Source organism: Octopus bimaculoides, chromosome 1, assembly GCF_001194135.2.
Source record: "Octopus bimaculoides isolate UCB-OBI-ISO-001 chromosome 1, ASM119413v2, whole genome shotgun sequence".
Lineage (NCBI taxonomy): Eukaryota > Metazoa > Mollusca > Cephalopoda > Octopoda > Octopodidae > Octopus > Octopus bimaculoides.
Window position 1 is genome coordinate 87,892,280 of NC_068981.1, and position 19,487 is coordinate 87,911,766.

At 34.4% G+C, this 19,487-nt stretch overlaps 1 protein-coding gene across 3 annotated transcripts in view; it reads left to right on the plus strand.

The window, feature by feature from the left end:
* LOC106880021 (lysine-specific demethylase 6A) overlaps positions 1 to 19,487 on the plus strand; it is a 168,017-nt gene that overhangs the window by 130,190 nt on the left and 18,340 nt on the right. For all 3 annotated transcript variants that reach the window (XM_052968091.1, XM_052968094.1, XM_052968099.1), the window contains 8 exons: positions 2,063 to 2,159; positions 5,524 to 5,685; positions 9,556 to 10,090; positions 11,299 to 11,411; positions 12,520 to 12,619; positions 15,616 to 15,686; positions 16,041 to 16,172; positions 18,522 to 18,595. In XM_052968091.1, the coding sequence (XP_052824051.1) occupies positions 2,063 to 2,159; positions 5,524 to 5,685; positions 9,556 to 10,090; positions 11,299 to 11,411; positions 12,520 to 12,619; positions 15,616 to 15,686; positions 16,041 to 16,172; positions 18,522 to 18,595 (1,284 nt within the window). The remainder of the gene's footprint in view (positions 1 to 2,062; positions 2,160 to 5,523; positions 5,686 to 9,555; positions 10,091 to 11,298; positions 11,412 to 12,519; positions 12,620 to 15,615; positions 15,687 to 16,040; positions 16,173 to 18,521; positions 18,596 to 19,487) is intronic.

Genomic DNA, 19,487 nt, shown 5'->3' on the forward strand with positions numbered 1-19,487 from the left:
ATATATACACATATACACATGCTGGGTTTAGTAGAAGAGGTAATATGCATGGCCTTCACAAGCTTTTCTACTGAAGTAGTATTGATGCCATTAATATTCTTCTTGAGCCTTTGCAAATCATCAATTGTTGGAAAGATAAGAACAGAGAAAGAATTCTAGGGGGTTGGCATACTGGGAAGGGTGAACTGGGTGTAGTGATCAGTGCAAAGCATGGAGTGGTAGGTGGATATAAGAGTGAGTTGGAATGCCTGCATATTGAGACATGAGCCCAGCCAGCTCCAAAGAGCAGTAGCCATTATAGTTACAATAGAAAAGCAGAGTGATGAGGTTAGAGTCTGTCTGTAAGTCATTCTATACCAAATTAATCTCAAGCGATGGAAGGAGCTCAAAGCAGGTTATTTTCACCAGAGATTCACATGTCAGACATGCTTGAAAGCTTTGCCGATGTTAAGGATAACCACATTGTTTTCACCAAATTTCTCCTAAGCAAAAATCCACTGATGAGTGATGGATGCGAATAGGTCACCAGTGGATCCAGTTTTACAGAAACTGTCCTGGTAGTTAATATGTGAGGAGAGAGAAATTCAAGTTCTTTGAAGTCTTCACTAATGGCTGTTTCCATTACTTTAAAGATTTTGAAAGTGAGTGCAATAGGATGATAGTTGGTAGGATTTGAGAAGTTTCCTTTTCTTTCACTAGAACACATTGTAGTGTGTTTCAAAGGTCAGTGTAGAACCAAGAGTTTGGTATAGGAGCCATTTCTGAAGCAAAAATATTTGAGAAAACTGGATGGAATGTTGTCTGGATTAGAGAACTTGTTGATTTGAAGCAGATTAGATTTTCTATCTCAAATCATTATACTTGAAAAGATGGGTGTCTTGGATATTCTTTTCCCTATTAAATATAACTTTTCAACTTTCTGATTATTTCACAAACATATTTAAAACAACATTCATCTAAAGGTTACTTCTAAAATAAGTTTGAAATGAGAAATAGCAAAGTTAGGCAGGTTTTTCTTTTTTATTTAGATGAATCAATATAATGCAATTTTATTTCTTGCATTGATTCTTATTGAATGACTTATTTTAGTTTCTCTATTAAGTGTTTCAGTAAAAGGAGTAGAATATGTTTTTATGACAGTCTGCATCATATTTTTAAGTTAACAGTCTGTCTCATATTTTAAATATAAATTTGTGTCAATTTTTGTTAGTACTACAAAGACAGCAAGTTATTTGATGTTATTTTGTATTCTCTTTGAATAGCATTTAGTTTTGCTAAGTTGCAATAGGAATGAACCAGTTTTTATTATTTGTATGACTTGAAAATGTTTGAATAGATAAAATGCTTTTATTATACAAAATATTATTCTTAGTTATTACGAAGCAGATATCACTTTTATTTTATGTTTATGTGATTGTATTTGGAAACCAAAAGCAATGATTTTGCAAAATTAGTAGTGTCCAGCTAAATGACTTACAATATTTAATTTCTTCCCCTCTGTGTTTTGAGTTAAAATTCTGCTTTTCCCATTTTACCTTTTATTCCTTCAAGGTCAATAAAATAAGTAGCAGTCTAGTCAGTTCAATCAACTACATTCCCCACTACAAATTTGAACCATTGTTGGAACATTAGCTTCAACAAAATATGGAAATGTCTTATGAAGAAATAGTTTTTTAAAAGTCTGCGATTTTGAACATAAGTGATTGGTTTGAGCTAGTTCTGCATCATAGCCGAATTCATACTTATATATAATTCAAAAATATTTGTAAATGTTTTTTAAACTATCTCTAGTATGAATTAGATGCATTAGTGAATTAGGACAGTTGCATAATGAATAGAAGATAAATATGTTTTCAGGCATATTTTAGTTTTGAAATGCAATTATGTGCTAGTGTTTTAATATAGTTTACATTTTTGTTTCTTTTTAGCTCTATTTGAAGTATATATAAATGAGTTGTTTGCTAACTAGGTTTTCTACACCTAATTTAGGTTAAGAGGCCAAATATCCTTTATTCAAAGTAATCTCTATACTAAATCCATTTTTAACTTTTTTTTTTTCCAGACCTAAAACCCTACCTAGTTTAGAAGAAGCTTGGAGTTTACCAATTCCAGCTGAACTTATTTCTCGACAAGCAGCCAACTCTGCCGCACAGCAGCAGGTTGGTAATTTACACCTTTTTTTATTTTCTCCCTACACCCCGTCATTTTAAATCCTTTATTTTTTTAAAGTTCTTCCATAATTTAAAAAATGTTACTAAGAACCCTTCACATTTCACAATTTATTGCATGTTTACTTTTTTTTTTCTTTGTGTAACAGTATTTAGATAAGTTTTACATGAAAGAATTCTAAATATATTTATTGTTATTTAGTAAGATGGAACACCCTTTAACTGTGTGGAAGATGGGTGAAAATTAGCTACAATTATTGAATAATATCCTTTACTTTAATAAAGATACAACTGATAAAACAATCAAATTAGTGCTTGATGTTGTATATCAATGAAATAGGAAATGCAGATGTTTAAGCCTTTAGCATTTAAACTGGCCACATCTGGTTCAAATATTCTACCTGTTTTTTGTTCAAACCAACCAGCTCTGGCCTCTCCTACCTTACCCTACCATGTCATTCTAAAAATACTCAATCACATCATCAAAACTTCAAAGCTACGAGATAACAATAAATTTAAAACAATGTAAATAAATAAGCATTACATTTGATAGAATAATCTGAATGTTGAAGGATCAGGGAATGGATTGAAAGCAAAATAGCTGTAAAAGAAACTACAGCAAAAATACAGTTAATTAATATCCAGGTGAGAGACAAGACAAGAAAATAACAATGAAGAGTACAAAGTCAAGGTAATTTGCACTGTGAAGAAAAGAAAAGAAAGACACCTCATGTCAGACATTGGTCCTTCATCAAGATAGAAGAAAGGCAAAAAGAAAAGAAAAATGAAAGGAAAATAAGATAAGACACGATGTTGGGTCAAAGATGTAGCACGCTTGACTAACACATAGGAAGTAATGGAGTAGTCTTTTTTTTCTTCTCCTTTTTGAAAGCTTTTACTATTGCCACCCATGCCTGTCATGTTATTTCCCTTACCTCCACCCACCCCCATGCTCCCTTTGTCACTAAAAATAACTTCCTTACTTCACTACTTCCTGTCTACCATTGAACCATGTTACATCTATCACCCAGTATCAAGTTTTTCCTATCCCTGCTTTTTCCTTCTCTCTTGACTGAAGGACCAGCCTAGAAAATGTCCATTTTCCTCCTTCTTTTCTCTCCTCCACAGCCAGTTACAATAAATTTGTATTCAAGTTCATTGTATTTTTACTTTTTTGGCCTTTGTTTATATATTACCTGGATGTTAATTACTAAACTGATGCAAATGTGACCTAGATTACCTCTAGATTTAATATTTATTGTAGAATGAAATGTCAATTCATATCTAAACCCTACAGAGTTTAGATATGAATTGACAAATATAATAGTTTTATCTAACAATGCTAGTGTATAAAATGGAAGACTCTGTAGATGCAGATATAATAATGCTACACATGTATGGAGTATTTGTATTTAGTTTTAGAAAGTGTGTACTAAAAAAGTTTGCCTTTTTCAGAGTAGCCATTGAGATAAATTCATTATTAAATTAACAGTCATGGTTTTTTTTTTTTTTTTTTTTTTTTTAATGAAGTAGGTATTTATTATTTTTACTGATCAAAAAGATAAAGCAGGTTTTACTTTATGAATGATGAGTTTACATTTCTCCGTAGATACCATATCCTTCTTTATTCTTTTTTTTTGCTTTTTCTTTATTTGACAACTCTAAATTGGATAAAATTTCATAATTTGTCATGCTCATTTTCCATTTTATGAGGTCTGGACAATTAGCATTGTGTAAATTAGTTATGTACATGTAACACAATAGAAAGTAAAGATGTGACATTTAGTGTAACAAAAAATATAAAGAGATAATGCTTACACACACACACACACATACACTAATATACACTATTACCAAATAGAAATTATGATTGTTGATAATTTTGAATTCAGTTTTCTTTTCTGCTCTTTTGTAGCAGAATTTTTTCTTTTACTTACTTCCATCAGTATTTATAACTGATCAACAGTTCATACAATGTATCAAAACCTAATTATTTATTATTATTGAAAAAAAATTAAGGTGTGAGTTGGCAGAATTGTTAGTACACTGGGCAAAATGCTTACTGGTATTTTGTCTTTATGTTCTGAGTTCAAATTCCACTGAGATTGACTTTGCTTTCATCTTTTGCAGGGTCAATAAAATAAGTGCCAGTCAAGTACTAGGGTCGTTGTAATTGACTTCCCCCTCTTCTCAAAGCTCCTGGCCCTGTGCCAAAATTTGAAACCATTATTAAAAAATCTGATTATACTGGTATATAATTAGTTTTCTTAATAATGGTTTCAAATTTTAATCCATCCATCTATCTCCTAGCAGAGGAGGGATAGAGTCCTTCTGACACTTCTTCTATAGGGTCTTATCAGAAGCAACCATCATTAGACTTTGTGGCTGGATTCTCAAGTGTGACTAATTGAGACTATGGATATTGTCCAACTATCTTGTATCTTAATGTAACCTTGAATGGTAGAGTTAATCCATTGACTGGTTTAACATCATCTTGAATGCCTTTAGTCATGTCCCCTCTGTTGCAAGCATTTCAGCCAGAGCTTCAGTTTGAAGATATCTTCATTCTATCCTCCCATCAGTCTTGGAGGCCCTGTAAAGGGTCATGGGCACTGCCCTTTCCTCCTGACTAAAAAGATTTAATATCTTGAGTTTCACACCACTCTTCTTACGGTTAACTTTGCCTTTCATATTTCAGTGATCAATGAAATAAGAACCATTCATATATAAGGTTCCAATACAAGCAACTCTGTCCATTCTGTTTACAAAATAAAAATGCCTTGTGCTTGATAAAAAGTAATTAATATTTTAAATCTTGAAAGGTGAAGGTGGAAAACTGGCAAAATTGTTAGCACACCAGACAAAATGCTTAGTGATGTTTCGTCCATCCTTACATTACAGGTTCAAATTCTACTCAAGTCAGCTTTACCTTTCATCCTTTCAGGATAGATAATATAAATAGTTCAAATTTACAGAAAGCAAAAGACAGGTGTAGGAACAACAAGCAGGTGTATTAGTTTAACGCTTGGGAAGAATGGAAAAGTATTTGATGTTTCTAGCACACACTCTTTGACAGAAAGGATTAAGAGGGGGGAAATGTGTAGGGATTAATGGTTCAACATGTAAATACCAGTTAAGCACTGGGCTCAATGTAGTCAGTCAGCGTATCCTCTCCCCTGAAATTACTGGTCTTGTCAAAATCAGTATTTTAAACCTTGAATTTTTTTGTCACAAATGTACAAATCAAAAATTTTTAATAATTATTAAAAACCATATTTTATCCAGTTATTTATTATATTCTTTATTTTCATTCTAAATAATTGAACTTTGTTGAATTTTATTGTTCTCTTCACAGCAACAGGTGTCTGATTGCTCAGCAGCATCAGACCCTGTTTCAAAGTCACCTACGGCATCGAGCACCCTTTTAACAGAGTCTGCCATGGACATAGATCCTAGTTCATCTGCTGTACAAGCTAAGAAGAAAAAATATACTCCTACCCCAGCTTCCCGTAAAAGGGTAAATTATCTATTTATTTATTTATTGTTTATAAAAAGTTAACTTCAAGTATCACACTATCAAAGATTGGATTCTTTCAAAATAGAATGCTTTTGTAGGTATCACAATTCTAGAAACTGCATTTCATGAGATTGGAAGCTGAAGTTTTTGAAACTTGATAACCTTTGCATTGACAAATTGTTTTGACAGTGCAGCACAAATCCAGTTTTTGTAGATTTGAACACTTTTGCCTGGGCATACCAGTCATTAAGGTTGTATCAGCAGAAATGAGAGCTATAAAACTGCTGTGTGGCCCAGTCAGAAGGATGTTGATCAGAGTTTAGACAGCTAGATAGGTGTGAATATATCAAATATCAGTTTAATGTAACCCAGTACCAGCTGCTTTGAAATGTTAACAAAATTCTTAGCTTCCTTTGATAAATGATTCAAATATGAATTAGAAGCAGCTCAAGGTATACTCTTTTACTTGTTTCAGTCATTTGACTGCGGCCATGCTGGAGCACTGCCTTTAGTCAAGCAAATCGATCCCAGGACTTATTCTTTGTAAGCCTAGTACTTATTCTATCGGTCTCTTTTGCCAAACCACTAAGTTACGGGGACATAAACACACAAGCATCGGTTGTCAAGCAATGTTGGGGAGACAAACATAGACACACACACACACACACACACATATATATGACGGGCTTCTTTCAGTTTCTGTTTACTAAATCTGCTCACAAGGCTTTGGTCGGCCCGAGGCTATAGTAGAAGGCATTTGCCCAAGGTGCCACGCAGTGGGAATGAACCCGGAACCATGTGGTTGGTAAGCAAACTACTTACCACACAGCCACTCTTGTGTCTATGTATATAAACAAAATCGAACACACATACACAAAGTATGTGTATTAGTTCATGGGCCAGCTGTGGTTTTTAGGTATACGAGAATATATTCTCTATGCATCTGGTGTAAAAAAACACCTGGCTGTGACTTACTTTCAGGTGTTTTTTTACACCAAGCACATTGAGAATATATTATGCCTAAAAGCCACAGCAAACCCACAAACTAACGACACATACCTTGTGTATGTGTGTTCGATTTTGTTGATAAATGATTGGTTAAAAAGAAACCAGTTATAAAACAGTGTATGAGGGTTAAAAACAGACAAGGCATGTTACCATGCACATATCTATACTCTAATTACAAAGAATATCAAAGTTCTTGTTGAAACTCACATTAAATGCAGATTTAACAGACAAAAGTTGAGTCAGAAAATAAAGAATGTATGCAACAGTATATATAATGTATCTGTTCATTTTGTCATGGCTGAGTCAGAATTGGTTGAATCATGACTTGTCATTTTTGACATGGTCAAATCGAACAGGACTTGAGCTCATTACTGTCCTAGAGCTTTTCTAGGTTTACAAATGGAAGTGTTGTTTATTTATTTAACTAGCAGCTGATTCTTGTTGACAGGAATTTTTCTTAAAAAATTTCTTGTAGCTGTTTTCTGAAGCTTGGCCATTTTCATTTAAAATTTAAACGAAACTTCTTCCAAATTTTCCTTTACATTGAGTAATTTTAATTTTAGTACCTGTTTTTCAGTTTGCATTATTTGTATTTTGTGATTTGAATGTTTAACTGTTTAGCTACATGTTGACAAAGAATTTTCTTTACATGTCACTGGTAACTTTCTCTATACTTGTTGTTATGTCAGAGTTGTGAAATGACAGTCAACCTCTCTGGTGCCAGTGGCACAGTAAAACCCACTCACTTCATGTTGTAAGATGATTGGCAATAAAAAGAGTATTCAGTCATAAATACCATGCCAAAGCTAAACAAAATGATATTAACAAAATGATAACACAGTAACAAAGTTTGGCAGTTTCCTGTACTACTGTGAATATAAGATGTTGATGGAAACTAGGAATAAGTGATTATCTTTAAACACAAGTTGTAGTCAGCAAAATGATAGTAGCAATGAGTTCAAGAAATTTAGCATGAAGACAAGTATCTATCACAGTCAGATTTCAGCCCCTTCCTGCTTATATCCTATTACCAATAAAAGAGTAGTTTAAGATTGGTTTTTCCATGCAATTTGTATATGCTGATGATATAGTTTTAAGAGCGGATGTTATAGAATATCTAGAGAAAAGATTTCAAACAAGAAAGCAAAGCCTAGAATCAAGAAGTCTACAAAGTTTCAATAAGCAGGAAAGAAGTCAGAGGAAGTGACCATACTCTACAGAAAAATGGGTAGAAATTCTATAAGGTGTACCTATTGTTAAACTTGGGATACACAGAAGCAATCAATATTGAAATAGATACTTTCAGCCACTTTCACCTTGAAGGCTCTACACCTAGATAACAAAAGCTATCAACTACTTCTGGGGAGTTTTCAACTTCCTCAGAAGTAGTTGGTACTTTAAGAGTGAAGAGCAGATTATATGATGTGTGTGCCAAAAATGTGATGCTGAAAAGCAGTGAATCATGGACTTTGAGTGTAAAAGATTACAAAGGCTTGAGAGAAATGAAGTGAGCATGCTTTGCTGGTTATATAATGTTAGTGTTCAAAACATCTGTATAAAAATATGAGAACGCTTGTGTGCAAGAGTAGAGAGTGTGCTAGTACGGGCAAGTGGTATGTGTAAAGAAAGTTGGTTATAACAGAGAAGTGCTAAGCACTCAAAATGGATGGAATGTGTGGAAGAGACATCTCGTAAAATATGAAAAGAAGTTGTGAAGACTGACTTTGACGTAGAACTTCATGAAGAGATGGCAAAGAGCTTTAGTGAATGGTAACATACAGTGCTGGAGAAGACACATCTGTCCTTGCAAGCATGGTAAAACAGACAAATGGTGGTGATTGAGGTTGTAATATATATTATCTACATTTGGGTCCCTGAAACTTGACAGTTTTATTATAAGGCTAGACGTGCCCTTTATATTATTGTAACTGGTGTGTGTGTGTTGTATCTCTCTCTCTCTCTCTCTCTCTCTCTTTCTCTCTCTCTCTCTCTCTCTCTCTCTCTCTCTCTCTCTCTTTCTCTCTTTCTCTCTCTCTCTCTTTCTCTCTTTCTCTCTCTCTCTCTCTCTGGTAGGTAGGTAAAATGAATCAAGCACTTTAATTCCTTTGGTTTATTTGAACATATAACCCCAAGCGACAAGAATCCAGCTCTTTAACTACCAAATTGTTTTCTCACTACTTGGAAACTATAACAACATGAATTTCAATGCTATCTGGAATTGGAATTTTTAAATAAATTCTTTATAGTTGTATCTCTGGCAATATTAAAGCAAATTCCCAAGTAATAAATGATGACTAACATCTCTCCTGTCTCAAGAAAAAAAAAATCACCTACCTAATATTGTCGCAAATTTTGTCAAAACAGCAAAAATTATCCTAGTTAATTCTTTTGTGCTTTTCATTCATTCTAGATTGGTACTGGTGAAGATGTTTTTCCCTCTGAGACCAGCATCATTTCCTAAAATTACTGTGTGATCTTCAGTCTTTTACTCTGAGTTTCACTTCAAATGCTGTTAGAGATACAACAATGAATTTAAATGCCCAATTGCAATAAGCAATGGAATCTCTGAAGTTATTATCCATTATCCCAAGAAATGGGAGTAGACAGACAACTTCAGATCTCACAAAGAAACTAAAGCATTTCAAAGTGGGGTGGTTCCACAGTATCTCAAAGCAGAATATTCTATTAATGTCATCAGCGCCAATAATCATTCAGGGTAACATTTCCAAACATAGTTCAGTAATGTTATCATCTCTGACATAACAAATAGTTTGTATTATAGAAGACCATATATGTGATGTTAATGTAGAAAGGTGTTTTGTAAAAAAAACATCAAACACTATTTCATCTTCATCTCAACAGATCTCAGATTCAGTAGCAGCAGCAGCAGCGAAAGACAGTGTGGCGTTGACAAGAAATGTTACTGATGAGGAGCTGAATACATTACTACAAAACCGAGTTAGTGATGACTTATTTTCACACATCTCACAAGGAGGAAGCAATCAGAAATATGAGAAGAAAAGAACTACAGATAATTCCCAATCTACACAGCCAAGCAACAATGTAAATATTACCTCTGTAAGTGGAGCCACAACAACTGCTTCAGCTGTTATTGGAAACACTGCCATTTCCTCCAATAACTCATCCAGTCAGCCACATTCCAGATCTCAGGTTCTTCATATGCAAGGCAAGACTAAAAAGCCAAGCTTGGCAGGTATGTCACAGAATAGTGATAAAATGACACATGAAAACACTCCCAAAAGTGAACCTGTTGTAGCTCTTAATACAAAGGTTGAGTCAAGACTGCTGTGCCGATATCTAAACCCCCCTAAATCTGCCTTAAATTTATCAATACACATGTCTGCACGAGAGGTCCTTGAAGCATGTAAGGGTTTAGGTAAGTAAATCAGTTACTTGCTTTAAATATTTAAAATAAAAGATGTTGATGATGATAATTAAAATTGCAGTATATTGAATGATAGAGTTTATTCAATATAAGTCAAAATTTTATTTATGACACTATTTAAATATTTTTGTTGTATCATTTGATTTTTAGTATATTTTGCTTTTCAAATCTGTATATTAAGACAATATTGAATATTTATGGAGATTTATTTTTAGTTGTTGTCATTATTATGTGTGCAATATCTCTTTCCTATGTTGGTGTGGTTTTTTTTAGTCTACAATAATGCAAATTTCTAAGCAATTTATCTGAAAAACTTCACATCCAAAAGCCTGATTTCCTCAATTCAAGCATCATTGGTCTACTTATTTTCCTGTTTTTATTATTTATGACACTTATATTGCACATTTACATCCTGTACTCATTCTATTGTTGGTCCTATCAGATCTCTGTCTTCATGATTTAGATTTTATTTTCATACATCAAACGTCTGATAGATGTACATCTTATCTTGTTATTTATAGAATAAATCCTTTGGGTACCTGTAAAAAATAGACTTTATATTTTAGAAAATGAAAAAAATAACTGCTAAAATCGAACAGCACTCTTCAAAACTTGCACTAAGAATAAGAAAGGTAAAATTACCACCTGCTTTTATAGGAAGTTGATGTAGGTAGTTTATCCTGTCCCCCTCTGACTTCTAGTCCATGCAATTGAGAACACTGCATTATTTATGGGATGACCCAGTATATAAAATCAATACTTCTAAAATATGAGAAACTTTGTTTTTCAAACAGTAAAAATTCTATTCTTACCAAAATATTACAAGATTAAATGCAGCAGACAAACAAATTACTAAGCTTTTTCGTTTTGAAGCAAGCAGTAATATAAACTCATAATTTCAAACATGGAAATTTGATTTGGGTTTATAAAGTTGTTTATCTCTGTTCTGTATAATTTCATACTCTATTTATTTCTTAAAGTATCGTTCATAACACTTATATTTTCAATTTCAAACAGCAATTGCTGACAAACCAGTAATCTCTTTTACTACTTTTGTAATATTAATAACCTTCAAATAGTTGTTGCCATATACTAGATAACACACCCTAGTAAATACATCTTTTCAAAGTCAATAAATTGCATGTAGCTACAATTGATAAATATTAATGTTTGCTTTATTTAAAAAATTCCATTTATAGGTAGAAATGGTATCACATCTTATTTTCTTGATGAACGACCGCCCCGACCTGCATCCCCACCATATCCACCACTGCCAAAAGAATCTCTTAACCCTCCAACACCAAGTGTTTATGTAAGGCTTCTTTTTAAATTGTTTTTCAATTTAATTTTCACTAAAATTTGTATTTTCTTTTTTTCTTTCTTTGTCCAAATTTTTATTCCTATAGTTTTAATGAATTAAACAGCTACAATTATTTTGTTGCAGTTGCAGCATTTTTTGTTATATATCTATTGCTTTAAAAAATTACTCTGTACTTGTTTTGTGTTTAAAATCTTTAATTAATAAACTAGATAAGCCTTTTTGCTGTTTATGGAGGTAATTCAGAATGCAAGAAATCTGCTTTCCTCCTTCACCATGAGTATATTTTTCTAGAATCTAAATTGATACTCTTAAACTAGTGTTAAGTTAAATGAGTATATTACACATCTAAAAGTAAAATCAATCAAAACTTCACACATAGTCTTGATATTCCAGTACAAAAACAAGAGCAATGAATTAGAACTGAGAATATGTATCAAAGCTAGGTTGAATTGATGAAAAGTGATGACAACTAAGCAACTTGGTACTCTTCTCTAAGACTATAACTATTTTCTATCTTGATCGTTTCTAAGCATTTATTCATAAACAATTATTTGATGCAAGTCAGTCAAGTAAATATAATTGGCTTAGTAAGCAATAAGAAGGCTAAGTTATGCCTATGAGTGTTATGGCCATACAAAGGAAAAGGTCATCAAAAATAAAGTAGAGCAGACAGAATTTAGTTTATCATGATAGCTGAAATTACTGAGTCTAAATAGAGCTAAAACAACTCATGCAGTCTTCACTTGAATTTTATGGAGTAAAAGAAGGTACTGTTTATATTTAACAGCTTTCTTGTTTTTATAAGTTTAAAACATTTGGGGGGACAACTATCAATCAGTGATTAATACTATAGTTTAGTATTATATTCCTAAACTCGGTCTTACTTTTATTTAATCTTCCCTTTTTATTACTCACATTGCAATTTCTATATTTTAAATTCTCTCAGTACTTACTTGATTCAATTTAGCATAACTATCCATTAGAAAATGTTTGCATGAAACATACACCACATTTAAGGAAAGGTATTTTATCTTCTTTTACTAATGGTTTTGTGTTTCATTTGACGCATTATTAGCCTTATATTGTTTGTCTATTATAGTTGGAAAGTAAGCGTGATGCATTCTCTCCAGAGTTACAGCAATATTGTTATACACAACCTGTCGTGGTGATCCGTGGTTTAGCAGGAGCTTTGAAATTAGGTAAGTTAAATTATTCTGATTATTATGACATGGTTTTATTATAACCATCTTAATTGAGGTAAATGTAATGATAATTAGAGGTTAATGTATTGTTAAAGAATTATTACTTAAGGTATAACAATTATTAAATATAATTTAATGTTGGTTTAAGCTTTATTAAACTAACACTTTAAGTGACTTCAGATACTTAGAATATTATAGCACTTCCTTACTTTGTTCCCCTCGGTATTCTAGCACTTCCTTGCTTTGTTCTCCTAGGTATTCTAGCACTTCCTTACTTTGTTCTCCTCAGTTTGTCCTAGATGAATTTAATTTTGCTAACATTTATAGGCATTATGAAGAGTGTAGCCATAAATATGGAAATGTGATCATCCATATCTCTTTAAAAAAATATATGAAAAGGGATTAGCAGATGCATAAAGTAAAAATAAGGATTAAATAGCACAGAAGCAGGTTCTGATAACATTATTTAGGTTTTTCTAGAGCATACCATATTTCTATTTTTTTTGTTCAATTTTTGACTTCTGAAACTTTCTGAATTTTAAGTGAACAAAAATTATGATTATTGTATTCATAGATGTAACATTTATTCCATTTATTTGTTTGAGGTGACCTGGCTACAAGCTATCCACACCACCTTTGCTACTAACCAGGAAACATTTCAGAGCAACAATAACCTCTCCTCAGGAAATGGTTGCAAAAATATGATATGCAAGGACTTAAATTGTTCTGATATTAGCTAGAGTATCTTGGTATTTCAGAGTATAATTAAAGTGTCAAGTGTGGGTTGGTGGACTGTGTTATCAATGTCAGTCTTTGCAGTATCTCTTGATTAATTTTGTGTGGATGTGAGCACAGAGACGTTTGTGGCATCTTCTGAAGACTGTTAAGTTTAGTATAAGTGGGTTGCTGGAATGTGCAAAGATACTTCACCAAAGATGGGCAAAAAATAGTGACATTACCTCTGAGTCTTGACATACTAGACTTTATCAGTCAGGATCCTAAGTGCAAGTGTGACAGAACAGAAGAAACCATTCCAATTTTCTGGCATCTTGGATTTTAGAGCTTAGTTGATCGCCATAATTTGTGTGACAACTGCTGATATTTTGATAGCTTTGCATATCTTAATAAGCACCTTGCATGTCCCTTAACATGAGAAGTTGCTGTTACAACTTTGCTCAGGTCTAGTGGGGCAGTAGTATTGATGCATAGGTTCACCAACAGTTTCAGAAGTAACAAAATTGGCAAACAATGTTGGCATTACCACTGGCTCAAGGGTCCAGATGCACATTTTGTCAGCTTAACACAGGAAAGGTAGAAAAATTTGTTGCAATTTCAACAGTTTCTTCCTTTTTGTTTTTTGCCTATTCTGCATGACACATGAGTAGCAGCAATCTACTTCCCGAAGTCGCTAACTACTAATATGTGTTGAGGGGTACATTCTTCGCCAGGGAGGTTTTGGCATTTATAAGCCGTCCTCTTTCCCTATTTCTGGCGAGAATGTAGTCGATTTGGCTAGTGTGTCTGCCGGAACGGTAGGTGACTAGGTAACAGGCAGGTTTCCTGATGTCGGTATTGCAAACCATAAGATCGTTTGCATCACAGAACTCTAGCAGTCTGGTTCCCTCCTCATTGCGGGAACTGAAGCCCTAGCCTCCATGTACGCCATGGAAGCCCCCTGCATGTTGTCCAACATGACCATTGAAATCACCAGCCACAAAGAGAAGGTCCCTGTCATTCGTCAATGAAGTAGTTTGCAACAGGGTGTTGTAGAATTTGTCTTTCTACCCATCCTGTAGCTCCGGTTGAGGGGCATAGGCTGAGATGACGGTAACTAACCTATGGTGAAGCACTAGTCTAATCTTAAGTACTCTGTCACATAGTCTGACTACCTCGATTACCTTATCAACTCATTTCTCTGCTAGAAGTATTCCCACGCCCCTGACCCCGTCAGTGTTCCCTGCCCAGAAAATCTTGTGTTCTCTGCCTGTGAGGAACCTCGCGGAACCTCCTCTCCACCTTACTTCTTGGATGCAGCACAAATCTATGCGCCTCCATTCAAGCATCTCAACAATATCACCAGACCTACCTTTCAGTGTGCCGACGTTGAGAGTGCCAATTCTGATGGTGTGGGAGGTGTGGGCCTGGGATAAGGGAAAGCAGTGTCATGTACCTGAAAAGAAAGCATGCAATGACTAAATTAATAGAATATTTAACTTGAGCTGAACTGATCATTTAAATGGTTCATTTTTCTGTTAAATTTAGTCACAAAATGAACATTAGAAAATAGATACATCACATTCTTCAGTTAGAAAATAGATACATCATACTTCAGTTAGAGAATAGATACGCTTCAGTTAGAAAATAGATACATCACATTCTTCATTCCCATGTAGTCAAACTTTTACTGGCAATAAATGAAATTTAACTCTTTTCTTGCTGGCCCACTTTTTTTTTCTTTGGATTATTAGTAATACTGACACAATAGTGTTTTGAACAGAACCTCATTTTTGTCATTTTTTTGCAAAAATCAGTACTTCAAAATTATTTAATCTTCCGTATCCATTAGATCCCTTAGCAAATATGGAACTTCATGACAAGCATATGAAGTCATTTCAAAACATAAAGATAAAATTATCTTTGCTGTCATCATCATCATCGTTTAACGTCCGCTTTCCATGCTAGCATGGGTTGGACGATTTGACTGAGGACTGGTGAAACCGGATGGCAACACCAGGCTCCAGTCTGATTTGGCAGAGTTTCTACAGCTGGATGCCCTTCCTAACGCCAACCACTCAGAGAGTGTAGTGGGTGCTTTTACGTGTCACCCGCACGAAAACGGCCACGCTCGAAATGGTGTCTTTTATGTGCCACCCGCGCAAGCCAGTCCAGGGGCACTGGCAACGATCTCGCTCGAAAATCCTACAGGAGCCAGTCAGGCGGTACTGGCAACAGCCGAATAGAAAAACTAAGGATTTATATTTCTTTTATTTTAGATCTCGGTTTATTTTCTACAAAGTCTTTAGTTGAAGCTAATGCTGACCATCGTGTTGAAGTACGAACACAAGTAAGAAATTTATTCTTTCTTTCTTTTCCTTTCAGGTATTCTTATTTGACAAGTTTCTCATCATATGTTACAGCTGCTTTTCTTTTGAATATAAAGCAAAGGAAACTGTATATAGACTTCCATTGGCTGTATATTTTGTGCCTAGGAAATTAATATTTTATTACAGGTCACTAAAAATGAGTATCACATTTACGTCATTGTTAAATTATTAGTTTTAAGGAAGATATCTTGTTATAAAATATTTGGCCCCACAAATCAAGCAAAGGCTAATGAAAGAGTGAATAGTAGAAGGGCCTGTTTTAAATATGAAATATTTTATTCCAAAAACTTTTCCAATTTACTCCTATATTTTAGCGTCAACAACCTCCTGATGAAAACAAAGATCAGTATGGAAACAACCTTTGGTATTGTGAAAGTAGTCGGGGCCATACTTGTGTAGCTAAATATGCACAATACCAGGCCTCATCATTCCAGGAATCCTTAAAGGTAAGATTTATTTTACATAGACAAGTCACAAATCCCTTCAGGTAGATGGCCCTGCTCAATCTGTAGAAAAGGTGTAGGTAGAAACTCCATAAGATGCATCCAGCTTTGGACACATAAAAGGTGCAGCAACATCAGAGGAAGGTTAACAGGGAAACTAACTTTTGTATGTGGAAGGTGCACAGGTACAATAAACGCTGAAAATAAACAGAAAATAGACTCCATCAACTGCCAGTGGGGCAAGCTAGAGGTAGTAGATAGCTTCTGTTATCTACGTGACCAAGTTAGTGGAGGGGGATGCTCCGAGAACATAACTGTGAGAATAAGATTAGGCTGGGCAAAGTTCAAAGAGCTCCTACCCCTGCTAGCAACAAAGGGTTTCTTTCTCAGAGTGAAAGGCAGATTGTTTGATGCCTGTGTATGAACAGCTACACTGCATGGCTGTAAAACATGGGCTATGACAGCTGAGGACATGCATAGGCTTTGAAGAAATGAAGCCAGTATGCTTCACTGGATGTGCAATGTCAGTGTATATGTTCAACAGTGTGTAAGCATCTTAAGAGAAAAGTTAGGCATAAGAGGAATCAGATGTGGTGTGCAAGAGAGACGACTGTGCAGGTATGATCATGTGATGCATATGGACAGGGACAGCTGTATAAAGAAGTGCCGATCTCTAACTGTGGAAGGAGCCTGTGGTAGAGGTATACTCAGAAAGATATAGGATGAGGTGGTGAAGCATGATCTTCAAACTTTGAACCTCATAGAGACAATGACTGGTGACCGAGACCTTTGGCAATATTATGTGCTTGAGAAGACCCGTCAAGCCAAGTGCACCTGTGCTGGTGGCATGTAAAGAACATCTTTTGAATGTTGGGCCTCATGGGCAAAGTAGCTGAGTTCCTTTCAAGTGTTGGGCCTCACAGAGGCAATGACCAAGGCCTTTGGCATTATGTTGTGCTTGAGAAGAAGACCCATCAAACCAGGCAAAATCGCAGTCATGGCAGATACCAGTGTCACACAAATCCTGGTTTCATGCAAATGGCACCTGTGCTGGTGGCACATAAAAGCACCCATTACACTCTCGGAGTGGTTGGCGTTAAGAAAGGCACCCAACCAAAGAAAACCATGCGAAATCAGACTGGAGCTTGGTGCAGCCTTCCAGTGTGCCAGCCCAGTCAAACTGTCCAACCCATGCCAGCATGGACAACAGATGTTAAATGATGATGATGATGATAATCTAATTTTGAAATGCAATATTGACAATGCATTGTGCTCTTAGATAAACTACATTATTAAAAATCTGCCAGTCACCTACCATTCTGGCAGACACACTAGCCAAATTGACTACATCCTTGTGCTGATGCCAGGAGTCGTATGATTGTAAGTGTTGTATTTAAGGTTGTTCTTAATTGTTGTTGTTGTTTGGTTGGTTATTTCTGCTGTATAATTGGGATAAATTTTATGTCATTTTGTTAAGTATGCAATTTGGATTCTTAAATAATTTTTGTTCTTGAATGTATGTACTACATATCTATGTTGTCTGGCTAAACTGGTCCCACTAAACTGTGTGCTGCAAATTGGATTTTATCTTCTTTGGGAAACAGTGGCATTTGATCCTTTCATAAGCAGTGGAAGGCTTTTATTTGTGTCATTAGATTCTATTAAAATGGTAATAAGTAGGTAGGTCAAAGAATGTTTATAAGTTTGTTGTGCAATAGTTATCAATAATGAGTTGTAGAGGGGATATTTATTTTATCTTTGTGATGGTTTTGGGTTCATTTCCCTCTGTGCAGCACCTTGGGCAAGTCTTTTCTCATACAGCCTTGGGCCAACCAATACCTTGTGAGTTGATTTGGAACATGGTAACTAAACGAGTCTCATATAAATGACTGTGTGCCTGTCTGATTACGTTTGTGCTTCTCTGAGAATCACCGAGTTACAAGCAGTAATGTCGTTATCTCCCCTGTCAACAAATCACCTGCTGGCTTTGCATTTCAATATGTGGAGTAAGAGATGACTTACTTGTAAATGACTAATGGCTGGTAACAGAAGGATTGTAAAACAATTAATATTAGATCCATACTAACATAGAGAAACAAATATAAAAACAACCCAAAAATATTGTAAATTTAGAAAGAATGACATTGTTAATTTTTTTTTTTCAAATACACATTATTTTATAGTGCAATGGTTAACAATTAAGATTGTATGAAAAACTTTTATAAGATTTTGTGGTGTAGATTTTCTGACTTCTATTTTATCATTTTTAGTAAAGCATTATACTAGTTAAGAAATTAACTTGATCATACAAACCAAAAAAAAAGAATTGATTATCCCTTCTTCTGTTTCCAGGAAGAGCAGGAGAAAGTGAGGGGTAACTACCGGGAAACAGACAGTGATTCAAATTCATCCTCATCTTCAAAACCGTAAGTGAAATTTTTATTATCTCTTGTCAAGATTTTATAACTTTTTAAATATCTACTTACTACCTGATAAGTGCAAAAACAATAACCATTAAACTCTACATATTTTTGCTGACAAGAAAGGAGCCTATTTATCCCTGTAGCATAGAATTCTGGAACCAATTGATTCTTCAAAAGTATTTTGAACTACTGCTTGATTATTGAAAACCTTTTTTTATAATGAGTCATCAATTTTCTTGTAATATTTCTCTGCTATGATGTTTTTCACTAGGATTTAAGAAATAGTAGTGAACAGACCATCAAACAGTGACCTTTATTTGACGCACCTTTTGTTTGAGAGAGTTTTTGATGCTTCTCCTGGGTCAAATCCCTTTTTTTTTCCATGTTACAATATATTTTTAAAAACAGGATTTTTTTAGTTTAATTTTTTATTCGAGGAAAGTACAGAGCAGACTTCATAACAGTAATTGTTGTGTGGCATCCATTTGATAAGCTAGTCTGCCTTTCCAGTCTATAAATGTTGGATGGCTGTTGAATAACCAACTTTTGGGTCTTCTGTTTTGCAAGTTGCTTTGCATGTGCCTGCTTTGAAAATAGCCCTCAGTTGCTTGTTGGCTGTCATAGAAGGCTGTAAGCTTCCTTCTTCATATTTAAGAATCTCATTTCCATTACCACTACAATAGTGTTAAGCTGTACCTTATCTGCAAATTGATAGAGTGAATGAATTTGCTATAACTATGAAAATCTAATTTTAAAAAATTCTTCTACTTGTTTTGATCTCCTTCATATGGCTTCAGAAGAAATGACAAATATGAAATAAAATGAGTTTTTTTTTATTTCTAATTGTAAAATTTCAAATTTTTATTCTTCAATTTCTTTTTTTTTTTTTTTTTTT